This window comes from Planococcus citri, chromosome 3, assembly GCF_950023065.1.
Source record: "Planococcus citri chromosome 3, ihPlaCitr1.1, whole genome shotgun sequence".
Taxonomy (NCBI): domain Eukaryota; kingdom Metazoa; phylum Arthropoda; class Insecta; order Hemiptera; family Pseudococcidae; genus Planococcus; species Planococcus citri.
The window spans coordinates 55,280,430-55,298,682 of record NC_088679.1 but is presented as its reverse complement, the minus strand read 5'-3'; the positions used below and the strand labels follow the sequence as shown (position 1 = coordinate 55,298,682).

Here is an 18,253-nt window from a genome sequence, read left to right as displayed (position 1 = left end):
TGGACAGGAACCACCGAGTCATAAAATTATGTAAGGAAGTATATAGATATTGTATTCGGAAATGTCTTTAGAAATTGAGATTAAAAGCTGGACGATTTTAATCCGTCCTTGGCACAGAAGGCGTATATTTTTATAGCGTGATATTCGCTCTATTATGCAGGTTGACGATTTGACGTTACCTATCCTATGTTGAAATAACACTTTACACATTGTATCGATTCTAAGGTATTTATAGTCTTTGAATAGTAAAGGTATGGTATTTTAAAAACATTATTTACCTACACCATTGTAGGTTTCTTTTCATTTTAAAAACGATATGGCGCTTTTATATAAACCTCGTGAGGTAAGTACCATGGTAAGCATGTAAGACGCAAAATACGTGTAATTATTTACTCCGATGGTGGTTTTAATTTTAGAAAGATATCAGGGGTGAATGTTTTTGCTTCGGTGATGATAAAAGACGAAATGTTTTCGTGTTTGAAAGAAACCCTTTTTCTTACTGAATATTTAATTCTTAATTATTGCTTCAAGTCGTCGACTTCGTTACACGTACAGAATTTTTAAAATGATTTTTTTTAGCTGCTGGTCGATTCAGCGTTAATCACTTTTTTACAAGGGCGATCCAAAAGGAAAATATTGGAAAGGCAAAGAAGCGGAAATTCATCAAACAATTTCGATTTCTTCAACTAAAAATATCTGCCTTTTTTCAAAGTACCATAACCATCCAAATTCGAAAAGCAATTTTTTTAACATTCTGCTTAAAATAAAGGTAATTAACCTTGTTTCTTCATTTGTGATCGTACTCAATTTTTCCAACTCGAAGATTAATTTCGCAGAGTACTTACTGGAAGAGGTTGCTGTCCTATACCTCCTCCTTTTGGCCTTATCTCCAGTAAGGTCATGGTTTAGCACCAATTTTACAATAAAGTTTCCTAACAAAGGTATCATATTTCATGTAAGTATCTAGATTCTAGTTGAGTATTTTGTAAAATATTTGCCTTATCTAAGGCGAGACTTGATTACATTGATGCAAGTGTCGATACTTTGTTGCTATACATAGTAGGTGTTCGGGTCCGGACAACTCTTTTTTCAATTCGGAGCTTTTATGTGAATTTTTATGATTCATAATTCAGTATTTAAAAAAACATTAAATATGTACAAGTAATTTGGAAATTTTTTCTTTTTTCTTTCTTTTTTTTTGGGGGGGGGGGGGTGAATGATTAACCCAATTGACTAATAAAACATTAAAAAACTTGCATTTTTTATTTGAAAAAAGAAAACTTACGTGATACATACTACATTATCAACATTTTGGTAGAAAATACTTGATGATTTAGAGATTTTGTAACATTAACAGAAAAAAGCTGTCACAAGACCATTCCTCCACAAAAAAAATACCGTACAAATTTTATTAATATTTTCATACACTGTAGCTGTACAAAGCTATTTTCATTGATACGAATTGAAACTGAGGGAATTAACTCGAGTTACAAACTCTCGATTTCTTGAGTAAAAATTTCTGAAAAAATTACCTAGAAAGAGCCTTTTAGAATTAGGCAGTGAAATCAACACTTTCTTCAATATTGACGAAACTCACCCAAAATGTTAGTTTTGATGTAAAACCATCCAAAAAAAATTTCGAATCGACCCCCCCCCCCCATCACAACCCGAAAAATGAACCCATATGTGGTCAAAATTTAAAATTTTCGTTCTCCGGGAGGGGGGTCCAACATTTTTGAAAATTTCATAAAATGTAGTCGGGAACTGTTTGTTTCGCCGCGGACATTTCGCCGCGGACATTTCGCCGCGGACGTTTCGCCGCCGCCGAAAAAAGGTCATTTTTGAAAAAGCGATCGTTTCGCCGCCACAGTGGAACATTACGTAATGATAAAAAATAAAATCATGTTAGATAAAATTATAAGTATGTAATTAGAAAATTATTCACATTTATGACATTCGGGGTTGAGCCCCCAAAAGATTTTTTTTCAGGTTCTGGGTTTCGGAGCGTGGGCTTTCAATCAAAAATTTATTAGGTCTTGGGCTTGGATTGGGGCCCAGGAAACTTCGGGTTTGGATTTCAGGGCTCAGTGTCCAGGGCTTGAATGAAGTGTTCAGGGCTATTCTGGGGGTTTTCAGGGCTAGACATTGAGGGGTTTCTTGGAAAAGGGGCCTTAGTCTTTTTTTTATTATTATTTACAATTTTGAATGTATGAAAAATTATTTTTTATATTAATTTCACCATATTCAGTGATACATGTATTGAACTTTCGTCCATGAGAAAAAAACGTAAAACGAATTGGAAAATGTTAGCTTGTAATAAAATTTTGCAAGTCCATTTGAACTTATGAAAATCAGTGAAAAAAATAAAAAATTGACCAAGGCCCCTTTTCCATGGAACCCCTTAATTTCAAGCCCTGAAAAGCCCCGGAAAGCTCTGAACACTTCATTCAAGCCCTGGACCCTGAAAGACCTGGACTACTGCCTTCATCACAGAACATCTCTCATTCAGCACGTACTTATTTACTTCTCATTCAGTTCATTTCATGTATGAACAGCTGTGTATTTTGTAATACATCACCGTGGCGGCGAAATGAACGCTTTTTCAAAAATGACCTTTTTTCGGCGGCGGCGAAACATCCGCGGCGAAATGTCCGCGGCGAAACGTCCGCGGCGAAACAAATGGTACCCAATGTAGTCACTAGGTAGACGCGTATGTGGATTTTTTTCCAAAAAAATTTCTATTAGAGTTGTTTTGGGCGAAGGGGCGGTTGAAAATTTCAAAAATTCGTAGAAAAAAACGGGGAGGGTCGGTCACTTCTACAAAATTTTTTCAGAAATTTAGTTACATCCTAAAGTATAAAATATATTTTTTTTGTAGCTCAAAAATCTGTCCAACATGCTCAAAAAATCAAAATCTTACAAAAAATGTGCTTTTTGTCTTTTTTTTGCCGTCTCCAGACTTTCAAGGTCAAATTTTTTGGGAAAAATGCAATTTGCAATGGACGTAAAAAGACACGAAAATTAAAATTTTCCGTTTTTGACTCTCAGACGTAGGTAAAAACAATAATAATCCAGTGGCAAACAGCAAGTAAAATTACTGCATTTCATGAAAGAAGCATGTTTTGTCCGTCTACATATTGGTAAAATATTTCAAAAATGCAAAAATATTCATTTTTTAGTTTTCTGCTTTTGTTTAAAACGGCGGCAAAATTTTTTCAATGTTTCACTCCTAAAATTATTATAGCACGAAAAATGGTATTTCTCGTCAATTCGTTGACAAATTGGGGAGGGGGGTTTTTTCACATGTTCGTCTACACATTGGTAAAATATCTCAAAAATGCGAAAATTTTCGTTTTTTTTAGGTTTCTGATTGGTGTTTTTGCAATAAGTATAAAACTTGTAATTTTTTTTCTCGAAAATGAAAAAAAATGCTAGTATAATTTTTTGATATGTTATTCTACATAAAAAGGACTAAAACTGAGAATTTTTTCAGAATTTTTACTCGCGGACATCGTCGTTATAATTTAAATCATAAATTTTTGAATCGACTTTTTTAGGTTTTTGAAAGTGGTAACACTGATTTTGACATCATTCGGCAATTACCCTCTCAAAGTACTACAATTTGAAAAAAAAAGTTCAAAATTCTATACCATGTACAACCGGAGTAATTTGCAACTGAAATTTTCCATTTTCGGTCATTTTGGAGAACTTTAAAGCCCCACAGTTCCGGCCAAAAAAAATCGAAAAAATGTCCGGTTTGCGTCATTCGCCATCGTTTGATGACTTCTACACATGATCTGATTTTGAACCAAATCGAAGACCCCTCGAGCAAAAATCCGCCGATTTGGCATGGAATGATCCTACCATCTCCACTCACGTCAAAATCGAGTCTCAAAATATAACAATTGTGATTCAAATGTGTTCTTTCTAGATAATGGTTGATGGTTTGATTTTTTTCATCAATTTTTCAAAAATTTTCTTTCGTTCATTCGCACATCCTAAAGAGCAGAATTTTGAAATGACTGGTTCAAGTCGTTCCTTCCCAAAATCAAAATTGAAATCCGGCCAGCAAAATTTTCCCGATTAGCATCCAGCTAAAACATTGATGACGTACGTAGGTACTTAAGTATGTTTTGATTTTTTTTTTATGACGATCAAATCAGATCTCGTTAACACGATAGCATAGTCATCTGATAAAAATACCACAACGAATAATATCAATTTCAACCTTAGCCTTAGCCTTAGCCGTGCAACAGAACTGGTTTTCAGATATATCAATACAGGCCCAGCAATAGCAAAAAAAACCTACTCAAAACATCGCATCTACACGCATTAGCAATCATCACATTATACTAAAAAAAAAACACTCACGCAAAAAAGCGTGAGATAACCGGCTTTTCAGAATTAAAAAACGTATTAAAAACATATTAAGCGTGAACAGAGACATTTAAAAAGTTGTATTCTGAGAGAATTAAAAGCCATGTTTTTTATATGCAAGGAGTTTATTTTTTGGCTTTCAAAATTTTAGGATTTTAAACATTTTTTTTAGGATAGGTATTGAAAAAGAAATGAGAACAGGCCTAAGTTGAGGGATGGAAGAGGCATCAAAACAATGCTTTTCATGTTTCGCACCATATTCGTATTCAGCGTTACAAGAAAAATACTATTTCATGTGTCGCACGAACAAAACACTTTTTTGAATCTTTACCCCCTTTGGGGAGGTGCCGGGGGCCGTGGATGGGGTCCAATCAAAAATCTGACGTCATATTCGTGTTGAGCGTCACCGAAAACATACAATTCGATATATCACATGCCCCAGATTTTCTTTTGAAAGTTTCACCCAAAATTGGGGGTGAGGGTGCTCCCCACCCCCCCCCCCCGTCAAAGAGTCCCATCTCGAAACTTAAATATTTCGAAACAAGAAATAAACTGAGAAATCGTTTGGGTATTAAGACAGACATTGGTGATTGCTAAGCAAAACATTTATGCTTTTAAAAAAATAGATGTACCAAAAACAAAACTGATGAGGAAGTCTGCAAAAGTCTGCAAAAATGCCACCAAAAATCAATTAGGCCTACCTAAGCTGAACTATCAGAGGAACACGTGAACCGACTTTCCATCGAATTCCTAACAATAAATAAACTGAGAAATCGTTTGGGTATATTAAGACAGACGTTACTGATTATTGCTAAGCAAAATAGTTATTCTTAGAAAAAAATAGGTATACCAAAAGCAAAACTGATGAGGAAGTCTGCAAAAGGACGCAAAAATGACAAAAAATATCACTTAATCTGAAATATCGAGGGAACGCCTGAACCGATTTTAATAAAACTCGAAATCTCAAAATTTCGACAATACACCAGTCGGGAGGGATAAAGCACTTTGTTCAAAATTTCATAGGTTTCGAGTTTACTCTGCCACAAAATTGGTACATAAACACATATATATATATATATATATAAACTTTAAGGAAACCTGAAAAAAAACTAATGGTCCCACAATGATCCCAACACCCCAAAACGCAAAGAAAATTTACTCCGGACCGAAACTGTCACAGTTGAGACAAATACAGTACCTGACTTTTCTACGAAAAGCCGGTAAAATAATAATAATACGTAGCACATGGGTAAGTAACGTAGGTAGTAAGAGTCTAGTCTAATGGTAAGTAAATGTACGGAATCCAAATCCAACGACGTAATTAAATCGTTCACGATGGCGTTACTGCTGGATGCAAGGTTAATGGAGTAGTTGCTTTGAATGAACGATATTACGTTATTACGTGAATTTTACGTCACACGAGTTCACTTCGCCAAAGCATTTATGACGTTTTGATACGGAACAGATTGAAATGTTATGTCCTCATGTCATTTACTATAACATAACGGAATAGAATGGGTCAAACTAGAAGTACATACTTGATACTACGCAGGTGCATAATACCTATACGAGAAAATAAACTCTGGAGTAAAAAAATGAAAAAAAGGAACGAATAGCGGTAAATGTAGTCACGTATATTAAAAAGGACTAAAGGGGGTAAGGTGTCGTTGTCGGCGATGCGCCGTTTTCGTTTGAGAAAAATGCGGTAGCCGCAGTAGATATATTCAGTTACTCTTAAGATATACAGTCTCATTTTCACGGTCAACATTAATTAAACATTGATCGCGTCGTTGGTCGTTGTTTGAAACAAATGACGCGTGTACAGAGTAGGTAGAGTAGATCATTATTACACACGAAGCACTCGAGAAGTCGAGAGGCTGGGTAATTTTCATGATTCCAACTCTAAGTACTCATACTCACCTAGACTACATACATACATAGTAAAGTTTTGTAGAAGTATTCGAATTATAGCGGCTCGGTAGATTACTTTGATGTGGTTATAATAATCAAAGTGAAACGAGAAAATTATCGATTTTGGTCTATGATGAAGCAAAATGTACAGCATGACACGAAAGTATAGTGTTCGATGGGAAAACAATTAGAACATGATATTATGATTTTTCAAAACCAGTTCAGTGATTCGAAATTAGTGGTCCATTAATTTCATGAAAAAATAAGATATGGGGAAAATCTTTAAAGGAAGATCGTAGAGCTTTGAAAAATGAACAAATAAAAATTCGAAATTGGAAATTGAATTTTTTGGAGTGGGGGGTGGGGGTTGTAATTGCATGAAAAAGTTGTATTTAAAATTTTCGTGTTAAAAGCTCAAAGTTTTCATGACACGTGTCAAGTACAAACGTTGAAAGGTACCATTTAGAAATTTGAAAAAATTGAGGTGAATAACTTGTTGCTCTTTTTTTAAAGCAAATTTCTCAAAATGGAATTTTAACATCTCTAAGGAGGTACAAAAATTCCCAATTTTGATAAAAATTCAAAATTTTTTGAACTAAAATGGAATATTGATGATTACGTTACTACAGACGATGCACAGTTTCATGTAGATTCCCATCAATTCGAAATGGATGAGTTGATCGATCAAGTTGGTCATCAATTCATCATCAACAAGCATTAATTGCGTTTACACAGCCCAAAGTTTATTTTGAGCAGATTTTATGGCACTTCTTGGAAATCTGGAATTGTCAAAATATGGCTGGAAGCTCCAGAGTGGTTAGAAACCATCTCCAATCGGCTCGCCACATTGAAATTTGTGTGATAACATAAATTTTTGTTTTTCAACTCCGTTACATAAAATTTTGAAGGGCTCATTTCTCAAAAATTTGCTTGAGGCTTCAGAGCTGCTCAAAACAGCTCAAAACTAGTTCCAATCCATCCAGAAGATCAAAAATATGGTACGTACCACATTTTAAATTTCTGGCTTTTGACGTAATTCTGATTTTTTTGTATTTTTTTGGGCCAAATTTGATTTTTAAAAATTCACCAAAAATAAAAAAAATCACTTTGACTTTTTAATTTTGACTTGATTTACAACTGTCATTTTTAAACTTTTTTTTTCGGACTCGTAAGTACGATTTGTGCAGGAATAAGGAGGGGGGGGGGTACTCAAAATCATTTTTCAGGTTTCCAACGAAATGCTCCGCAGATGGAGTGAAGAGTAAAATTTATAGGTAAGTACTTACAAAAAAGTGTTTGGAATTCAATTTTCTTTTAAATAAGCAGTGTCACAAAATGATAGTTTTGGCTTTCCAATTCCAGCTTCAGAATCTTTCTAAAAGATTCCCTCCCTCCCTACTCACTCATCAAACAATAAAATTTGCACTGCATTGTAAATAATTATGACGATTCTACTCGAAGGACCCTTTTTTCATAGTACAGATGATTGAAATATGCAAGTTTGGTGGCGTATACCATAGAGTGAGAGAAGGGAACTGTGGAGATCTCATTTAGAAAAGAATTAAAATTTTCAACAACAAAAAAACACGAACTCGTTTGTGAAATTTCAATTCTACCCTGAAGAAATGAAATCTTTCATTTAGGTACGCGTAGATAATTATTCATTCAAATGAGACATTTTCATCAAAGAAAATACCGCGTTGTTTTCCAACTCGAGTGACCTTAATTTATGGAAAAATTTTTTAATAAATTGAAAATTTAATAAAAATTTCATTATGACGAGATAGCATAATTATCATAGGTAGATAAGTATATTGGTGATAAAAGAATACACAACCGAGGTATACCTCTACCTACCTAGTTTCTTTTATACTCTCATCTTACATTTCATTTTTTGCTATTCTACTTTTTAATACAGTGTTGGGTCTTTTCATTAATCAAGTCAAGGTTTAATTGAAAAACATTACAATATTTTTGTGACCTTTTTTAATTTGATATAAAACGTAAAAAGTAATTAATATTAGGTAGGTCTAGGTACGTAAAAGGAGAAAGAGCAAAAAAACAGCGTTTCATCTTTTCTTTTTTTTTTTGTAAAATATGAAATCAGATTTTTGTAAAGAAACAAGCAAAAATTGAAATAAGTTCAAATTATTAATTATAAAAAAGCCAAGGGTGAAATTTAGGTAGGTAAATGCAAATTTTGAAAATTAAATTTCTTCATTATTTGAGAAGGTTGTTTTTCGAAAAAATTTAAAACAGCCTTGAACTTTATTCAAAACGTTCTTCGTTACATAATTGTATACAATTAAATTTGATTTATAGCGAGTGGTTAATTTTTTTCGGACAATTTTCGGTTCTTGGAGTGAAAATCTGTACCTTTTTGGAACCCAAATTAAACATCACAGGTTTTGGTGAACTGATTTTTTCCATAATAAATAATAAATAATAGGTAATTGATTTTTGTTTCCTTCGAAAATGTACAAATGTTCAACTTTGATTCCAATTTTCATACAATGTACCTCCTTTAGATTCAAAAACAATAAGTATATTTTTAAAATATGAATACGTATAAAACCACCTTTGAATTGTAATTCACACCATCTCGAGCAAGTACAATAGGTATGCAGGTAGGTAGCTCTTTAACCGGGAAAACAAATCGATTTTCGCCTTTTCATAGGAAGCTAATTTTCTCAGATACTCAGCATGATGCCAAAATAGCTTTCATAGTCGCAACGTTCTCTTACAATTGAGAAACCCTTCTATTTAATATTTCCTCGACGTCGGATCACGCCCTTGATCGATAGACGACTAACTTATTGAAATATACAATGTACGAATGTATTCCACATTCTCGTAATTACCCAGTATCCTTTTATGTACTCTAATAACGTAAATCGAAATCGACATTCGCCACCAAATTACAAATTCGATTTGATAACCTCACGTCTTCTACATACAGGTACAGGAGCCCACCTTTAGCCCAGGAGAGTAAGAACAACGTGTATAAATAATGAGTACGTGCGTGTGTAATTTGTAGGTAATTTGCGGTATTTGACGAATTTGTCAATTTACGTTAATAGCACATAAATTGTCTACGTCTTTACGTATAGTAAACGTGTGGTACTGGCAACATGTGTGTAGTTCGTCTTGTTACACTAATGCTATTATTATTATTATAACGTACATATAAAGTACATTGCGAAAACCTTATTTAATTGTATAAAAGTACAGTCGTACATTGTATTAGTCAAAATTCAACCTTGAACTCGGTCAGCTTGACACTTCCAGAAGCTCGCCAAAACATAGCATGATTTGAAACAAAGCTTTACACCGTACAAAAGATTAAATCTTAATTGTTCATTCGCGTATAATTAATGAAACACCCGACCCGAGGCGACGAACAATCTGCGATAATTTTACGAAAGAAAAGCAAGCGATAAGGAAACAAAAACAGGGATTTGAGGCGATATGAATAGTAAAATACCACATTTGGCCAAAAATTCATTATTTATCTGATGGTGCAAATTCTTGTGTTTTAACAAAAATTACGTTTCGAGGTAAAAAAAAAATACAAGTTACAAAATATTTTGAATTTCTTTTCAAAAAACTATTTTATGAAAAACTCTAGCGGAAATCTTTTTTGGTCCTCTTTCCAAGAGACTAATTTTCAAAATTAGATTTTGACACTCCTTCAAGGGCATAAGCAAAAGCAGGGTTCGTACTTGATTTTTTCCCCAAAAAAAGTAACTTTTGAAAAAAAAAATGTCAAAAAAGACAGAACATTTTATCAAAGAAAATGCAAAAAAAAGATAAATGGGTACTTCCTACTTACCTACCTTTTTCTAAATTTTGGTCAGAAAAGTGACACTACTTCGAAATTTTTTGGTGATGAAGCAAGACTTTTTAGCACCATTTTCTGGTTTTAAAAAATCGATATTTTGACAATTTTAGCAAAAGGCAGAGCTTTTTTGGTAATTTTTGACAAAAAGGAAAACTTTTCAGCAATTTACAAAAAATTTAATTTTTTTTGTTGAAAAAAGCGACAATTTTTATTAATTTTACACAAAAAAATGAGACTTTGTGGCACTTTTAGGTGAAAAGGCAACATTTTTTAGTAATTTGGTGAAAAGCGAGTTTTTTTCAATTTCTGGCAAGAAGCGAGACTTTTTGGAAATTAAAGTCAAAAAGCGATACTTTTTTCAACTTTTGTCGAAAAAGTGAGACTTTTTGAAAATTCTTTGGTAAAAAAGTGATTTTTTTGGAAAATGTTCACAAAAACCGAGACGCGTTGACAATTTTGAAAAAAAATAAGGCATTTGAGATTATTAACAAAGAAGAGAAATTTTCAGCAATTTCTGTCAAGAAACAACATTTTTTGGTAATTTTGACAAAAGCCGAGACTTTTTGCTATTTATGGCAGAAAAGGAGACTTTTAGGTAACTTGAGGAAAGTGAATTTAGTAACCAAAAAAGATTTAAAAAATAACCAAAAAGCTGGCACTGCAAAAAGTAATAAATAAATAAATTTCAATTTAGAAAAAAAATCACCAAAAAAAAAACACAGAATATTTTAAATAGAAACATCATTTTTGAAATCTAAACAGAGATTTTCACAATTTTAGCAAAAAGCAGGACTTCTTGGCAACTATTAGCAAAAAAGTGATACTTTTCACAATTTTTGACAAAAAAATGGCATCATTTTGCAATTTCCAGCAAAAAAACGAGATTTTTGGAAAAAACAATCATTTGGAACTTTTTGAGGAAAACGACAAATTTTAGCAATTTTTGGCCATTCAGACAAAAAGCAAGACTTTTGGGTATTTTGGCAGAAAGTGAGACTTTCACAGTAAATGACAGGACTTCTTCGCAACTTTTAGCAAAAAATCAAAATTTTTGGCAATTTTGTTCAAAAACAAAATTTTTTCCAATTTTTAACAAAAAGCAAGAATTTGACAATTGTGATAAAAAACAGTACTTTTTGAGAATCTTTTGCAAAAAAGTGATACTTTCAACTTCTTGGACATTTCTGGCAAAAAAATTACATTTTTGGGTAATTTTTGCAAAAAATGAGAAACTTTTCATAATTTTTACCCTTACTTTTTGAGAGTCGATCCGCATAAATGATTCGCTTTACTTGATAGTAAATTATATAAGGTACATTTTTGGTTCATGGTTCTCGTATTTTTCTGGCCCGATGTGTCATTCTGCTAAGATAAGAGCAAAAACTGAAATCCAAATTCATAATTCCAAAAAAATTCAAAAATGAGTTGTTTTCCCTCTCTTTCAATTTTCAAATCAGTGATTTTGTGTCTTACTCATTTTGTTTAATTTTTGAACCTGGCAACAAAAATATTAATCTCGATGTATGTAGGTTGAGTTTTCGGTAAAATTTCAACATTTTAGAGCCGCAACATGGTCTACTATGTGGATCGTTTCGTTACAGCAATACCTTTGAGTGTTTCACCAAGTTAGATACCAAGAAGATGTTAAAATTTTGATCATTTTTTGAAATAAGCCATTTTAAAACCTGCTTTCCTCAAAATTAAATGAAGCTGATCAGTCAACACTCTTCCTACTTTAAAATTGGGCAGAAGGATGCAAAACAGAATTTGTAACTGGATATTTCTCAAGTTGGATAAGGATAAGCAATAATATTTTATAAAAATGACAAGTAGATACTCTTGGAAGATCAAAGGTCAAACAATACACCACCACATTGAACTTCTTGTGATCAACATTGGTATTGATATGGAAAACTGATCTTGTTTCAGATCACTTCGAAACGCAATTATGGCCTCCACTCAGTCCCCACACTATACTACCCACAATTTCAACAAAAATACCACCCCACTCGAACATAAAGCATCGATATTTGCGGTTTAAACTCCCATTACCTTGATCCATTTCACTATGCAGGTAATTGGCCTGATGTTTGATATCCAAAAACAGCCACAGAACCGTCGACGTAACCATAACGCATCCAAAAACTAATAAAATCGTGCACACATTCAATAAAGAAGAGCATCTTCGCCTCAGCATCGTTGATCTGTTTCTTTTCGCAGCCGCTTTATTCCTCGATCTCCAATAATCCTCTTGATCGTCGGTCGACTCGGAGAGCAATTGATCGTGATAGTTTGTGCCTGGTTTTACGCAAACCGGTCCTCCGTTATAGGCGCTGAATCGCTTCATTCCATTGGACGCGACTAGGGCGTCCAGTTCGCGACGTTTACGCATTTTTTTACCCGATAAATTGGACGCGCGCAAAGGAACCGATATTCTAGCGCTGTCCATCGCGCCAGGCCCGAACACACGACTACGTTTACCGGCGGCGAGGATGATTTACACGATCATATAGATTGTTTCACTGAATCGAACTGGTTCGCGGAGTATTACTATTCCAATACAACAACTATTGATCGTCGTCTTCGTCCTATCGGCAGTGGCAGATAAGCGTACATATAATAATTAGAGATACGAATACGACAAAGCACACTTTTTTTTGCGTACGTATGGTATGGTTCTTCGAATCGTAATGCTAGGACTGCATTCGAATACGAAAAGCTAAGCTAAAATATCCTCGCTTCACAGACCATTTACTACAGTTGGTAAGTCGCGTAGGTATCTAGAAGATAACGCACGTGTATATAGGTATATTTATCACGTTACTTTAATGAATGTCGGATTCATTTGCAAGTTAAATCTGCACCATCAACTTTTCTCTTTTTTCCTCGCGCACCAATTCATTTATATAGCGACCGGTAATATCATAAAAGCTGTAGTCGATTCGACTGAAAACGCGTGGGTTGACAACGACAGACGGACCGAACGGACCGACGTTTCAGATATAAGGTTATTCTTATTCAAGATGGCACCATTGAGGTCATTCACCGATAATGTACCTACTACCTACCTACATATCACCTATCGTCCAACTTATAGCCATAGATACCTACAATATGTACGTATACGTATCTTTGAGCACCTATATAATCGAGATAAAGGTTCCTGGAAATATTTTCCTGTTCTGGGTATGGGACTATACAGCATTATTGACCACCGACTAGCTAACTATCGCAATGTGACGTTATTGAAAACACGAAATATTCGTTAGATAGGTAATTTCAAAATGATTATTTTTTGGCAGCGAGCCAATCGAAAAAAAAATCAGAAAAAATGAGCTCGAAAAAACTTTACTTGATGTAATCATATTTTGACAAAAATTATCGAAGGTACCTATTTGAAATAATGTATGATGTTTCAAAATAATACAGTTAAAGCATTCTTCCTATCGAAATTGCTACATTAGGCTGACATTTTGATAAAACACTCGTATCACTATGTCACTTTTTCTGTTACACCTTGATAAAAATAAAATAAAAAGAGAAACTTCATTTTCTGTCTGTTTCTGTTTTCACCTACTCAACAGAGGTAACATTTCAAGGTTTTTAACAAGATTTCTAAATAAAAAAGCAAAATTTCAGCAGGATTTATGGCAGAATATTTTTCAAAAATACTTGGCAATTTTTTTTTTTGAAGGCAGGGGTCAACATTTTTCTTTCGTTTTTTCAGTGACTTTACCAAGATTTTACTACTTCTTTTGGCAGAGGGCTCGAAGGGGGGGGGTTCAAAATTTTACACGTCGATTTTTTATTTTTACAACGTATTTGGATATTCTAATGTTCTTTCGAGCTGGAGAAGGGTGGATCAAAAATATCTTTACCATTTTAATTTTTAGTTTTTTCCATTTTTAAAATTTCTTTTGAGCATTTTTAATGAAATTTTCATCATACTTTTGAACAAATTTGTTCTTTAAAAAATGTCAATCAACGCTTTGAAAATTATTTCAGAAAAAAAAGAAATGAGAACATGTTTCCAATCGAGTTAAGCGAGGCATAGGCAACAATTTTGGAAAATATTTGTATTTCATTTCTAGAATACCGAAACGTGCAATTTTATTTTATGAAACTTTTTCGATGGATTTACACATAAGTAAAAAAATTCATTCTTGTTTTTCTACTCGCAAAATCACTCATAACAAAGGAAAGAAATTTATTTTTGGCCAAGCGAAATGAAGAGTAGAAAATTTTTCATTTGCTAAATGTGAAGTTTTGAAAAATTAGCAAATTTTAAATTCAGAGTTGCGAGTTTGGTAAATGAATAATTTCGTAATGAAGTGTTTTCAAAATTTTACAAAGGAAGAATATGAATTGAAAAATTAAAAATTAGATTGGAAAAAAGCATGTCAAAAGTAGGACATCAGGAGTTCAGGACACACAAACAAAAAGCAAGAAAAAAGCAAGACTTGAAGGATTAGCAGCAGGACTGTTCGATACCGTGCTGGATAAAAAGGTGATGATTTCACGTCGAAAAAAAAACAAATCATTGAACATTCATAAGGAAAATGTTTTTTGAACTCCGAATTTTGAAAAATTAATTTATTTTGGAAACTAACCTTCGAGATTTTTTTAGTCATTTGTCATTTCAATTCAATGAAAGGTGCAGTTCAACTCAAAAAAATATGCTAATTCTCACGGATTTTTGCTTTTGTTTCATGGCTGGAGCCCCCCCTCTCCCAACTGAAAAACCTAGGAGGCTGAAATCTTTCCGATTCGCATCCAAATGTAGATTTTTGCACTTTTTTCATCCACTTATTCAAACCATGACTTGCAAAAAATTTCCCATCATTCACACACCATTTTTTTAAAGGATGTCTCGTTTTTATTCAAAAGAAAACAACTTGAAAGCTAAAGGAGTCACAATTTTTTATTAGTTCACTTTTCAACTTCTTGATATGATAAAAAAATATTCTATGTTAATTAAATACCTATTCATTGCTTAAAATAATTTTCATGTGATTTTTACTCTAAGATGTTGTAAACTTCAAGTTTCTAGTAGTTTTTCTGAAGATTTTTTTTCATCTCTAATAAATTGAATAATTATCCTTTGACAAAATTGAATAGGTAGTATGGTATGAAATTTCCTATCATAAATTTCATTAGATCACAATTTGGCCAGTTTTTTGTTTTTGTTTTGATTTTCTTAATAAAAGTTCCCGAAATTGGATCAAAGAGGAAAAAAGCATAAAATTTAGAACAAGAAACCTACTCCACTTTTTGGCCAAAATCAAGTGATTGGTCAGACAATTCAGACACAGTTTTCAATCAGTGAGTGTTTCCAAACCCAAGTAAAGGACCTGTGGTTGAGACAGACACTGTTTTGATCAGTGGGTGTATTCAGACCCAAGTTAGGACCTGTGTTTGAGACAAACACACTGTTTCAATCAGTGGGTGTTTTCAGACCCAAGTATGGACCTGTGACTGAGACAAACACAGTATGTGTTTCAAATTCAATATTTCAAAAATTTTCAAAAACCAATAAGCGATGGAAGAACACTATTTTTTAGAAACTTTTTAAAATTTTTATTTGAACCCTCGAACATCTTTCATTGGAACCCGAAATGAATGCTGAACTGAACAGAATACGGTACAGAACTGAACTTAACTTAACAGTGAACTGAACTGAATACTTAACTAACATAAGTACTGAACTGAATACTGAAATTTAATAATATTTTATTTCAATACTGAAATTTTATTTTATTTCAATTTTTTTCGAAACCGTGGAATTAAATTCTGCAGAAATGTCAGGGGTGCAAAAGGTGATGTTGAAAGTCCTGAGGTAAAAATTGTCAAGAAAAAAAAGGTCTTTTCATATACGTAAGTTGATTTTTTGAACGAAATAAAGGCGTTACAAAAACATTTCATTGAAGACAATTGCAGAAAACTAAATTTCCTAACTGCTAGCTATTATAGTTTTTCTTTAACATATATATGTAGATAAAAAACATGCAGCTTTTTTTAGAAGTTGAAAAAAATGTTGACCTTCTACAATAAAATTTTCAGATTTACCAACAAAACTTTCTTGAAATTTAAAAAAAGTCAGAAGGGAATCGTTTTTCTACAAAAGTTTAGCCTTTTTTCCAACATTTTATCATATTTTTCGACCTTTTTTCTTTGAACTTATCTCCTGCACAAAAACAAAAAAAATCTTCGTATTTTCCTTACGAATGAATTTCGAAAATTCTCATAAAAATGTTCATGTTTCAAGAATTTTTTCCCTCGAAAAAAGGAAATTCGATCAATTTTAATATTATTTTTCGCAGATACGTACTTGAATTACGTCTTGGAAAATCTACATCACGTGACATAGACAGATCGAGGTTAAGCTGCGGTTTTACGATCATTACACATTTGTCGCCAAATTTGTACCAAATTCTTGGTAAGTACAGAAAGGTTCTCAGTCTATTCTCCAACCCTATACGTTTGCGTACAGAATAATTCTCCGGAATAAGTAATTACGATCGTACGTATATGCGACGTTCGTGACGGGCAAGCAAAACTAACGACGTAATCGTAAATGGAAATAGCGATTACTCGGTACGTAGACCTAGACGTAAATATTTTATACCTATACGTAATTTACCATTAACACTAGAATTTGACCAAAATAATGATATTTCATCCTTGACGTATTTGCGAAAATTATCATCCAAATGCGTTGACATTTAAATATCTGTTATTCGACGGCGCAATCGCTCATGCCACAGAACAAAACTATCAAATTTATGATAAGATTCACGCGATTTTATAGGATATCAACGATTGGAGTAGGTAGATGGATGGGTACCTATATCTGAAATCTACATAGACGCAGATGTACCTAATAATGTAATCTTTGCATGGTATGGTATACCACAAAGTTGAAAGTACGTATACAGAATAAGTATGCAAATACGTAAATTACCTTTTTTAAAGTACACTATCATCTTTTTTACCCGGTAGAAAAATATTTAGACGAAGGTTTCCAGGACTACCTACGTTATAAGCGTAAGAAATATCCAAACTGAACGCGAACTTGGCCAAAATTATTCAAATTTTCTCGGGAATAAGTTTCAACACGTGCGAAAATGAATGTTTCAACGAACTTAGCACGTCGTAATCGTAATTCATGACTTTTTCAGCTTATCCCTTATTTTATCTCGGAGCTTATCTATATTCGCAAAGTTGATTTCCTGCTGAGGTTATTCGCATCGAGTACGCGATGCTTGGATTTTTCAATTCTACGTACATTTTAGGTAAGTAGTCACATTAATTTTCTGCGGAATCGTAATAATAATGGTTATACTGATAAAAAGGATCAGAGTAGAAAGTATGAGTTCAAAAAAATGACACTCGACACGATCTGTTCATTTTTCAAAGAGTAAGTAATCAATTTAAGAGAAAGAACTATCGATTTTTCAACATTTATAAAAAATGCAAATAAATTACATATTAATGGAAATAATTCAAAATGCTTTCCAAACATTTAAAAGTTGCAACCAATTTTACTTCGGTAAATAAGAGAGAATATTACGACAGCACAAGAGTTAAAAATCAATAAAATATACCCAAGTTTGAATAATTTATCCAACCATCGATTTTTCACAACTTTTCACCCTTTTTATTATTTTGAAATGAAAATTTCAACTGTTCAAAATAAGTAAGTCTCCGCACTACTTAAATAGCCAATAGGCAACCGAACTAGAAAAACTTTTCCACGTCAATAAAATTCGATAGAAAAAATCCAACTCGATGAACTTTCGATAAAGCAGAAACCAACTGTAGGTATTTTTATGGCGGTAATTTTCTTATCAATCAATTTAGGAACCGTTACCATCGAAAAGTTTACCAACTATTTCAAAATATTTACTCGCTGAGAAGCAATTTGAACCAAACATGTCATTAATTTGAAGGTGGAAAAAAAGAAAAATGTTGCTGCGAGGATAAAAGTCTTAAGTTCACACCTCACCACTTTCCTGTAAGTGGGTATAGTCGTATTTTTACGAAAATATCTACGAGCAATAAATTATTGACCATTGGGTTGTGAAACAGTGGATGAAAATTTTTCGACGATTGAATTTTTGTCGA

At 33.1% G+C, this 18,253-nt stretch overlaps 1 protein-coding gene across 4 annotated transcripts in view; it reads right to left on the bottom strand.

Moving 5' to 3' along the window:
- LOC135840893 (uncharacterized) overlaps positions 1 to 18,253 on the bottom strand; it is a 46,179-nt gene that overhangs the window by 12,293 nt on the left and 15,633 nt on the right. The window contains exons 1-2 of one of the 4 annotated variants that reach the window (XM_065357636.1): positions 17,734 to 17,904; positions 12,182 to 12,717 (exon numbers count right to left, since the gene is read on the bottom strand). The exons of 1 other annotated variant lie outside the window; for it this stretch is intronic. In XM_065357636.1, coding sequence (XP_065213708.1) covers positions 12,182 to 12,578 — 397 coding nt within the window. In that variant the 5' untranslated portion in view covers positions 12,579 to 12,717; positions 17,734 to 17,904. Of the gene's footprint in view, positions 1 to 12,181; positions 14,029 to 17,733; positions 17,905 to 18,253 lie in introns of those variants that run through there. 2 more of the 4 variants (XM_065357637.1, XM_065357635.1) reach the window with 2 other exon arrangements.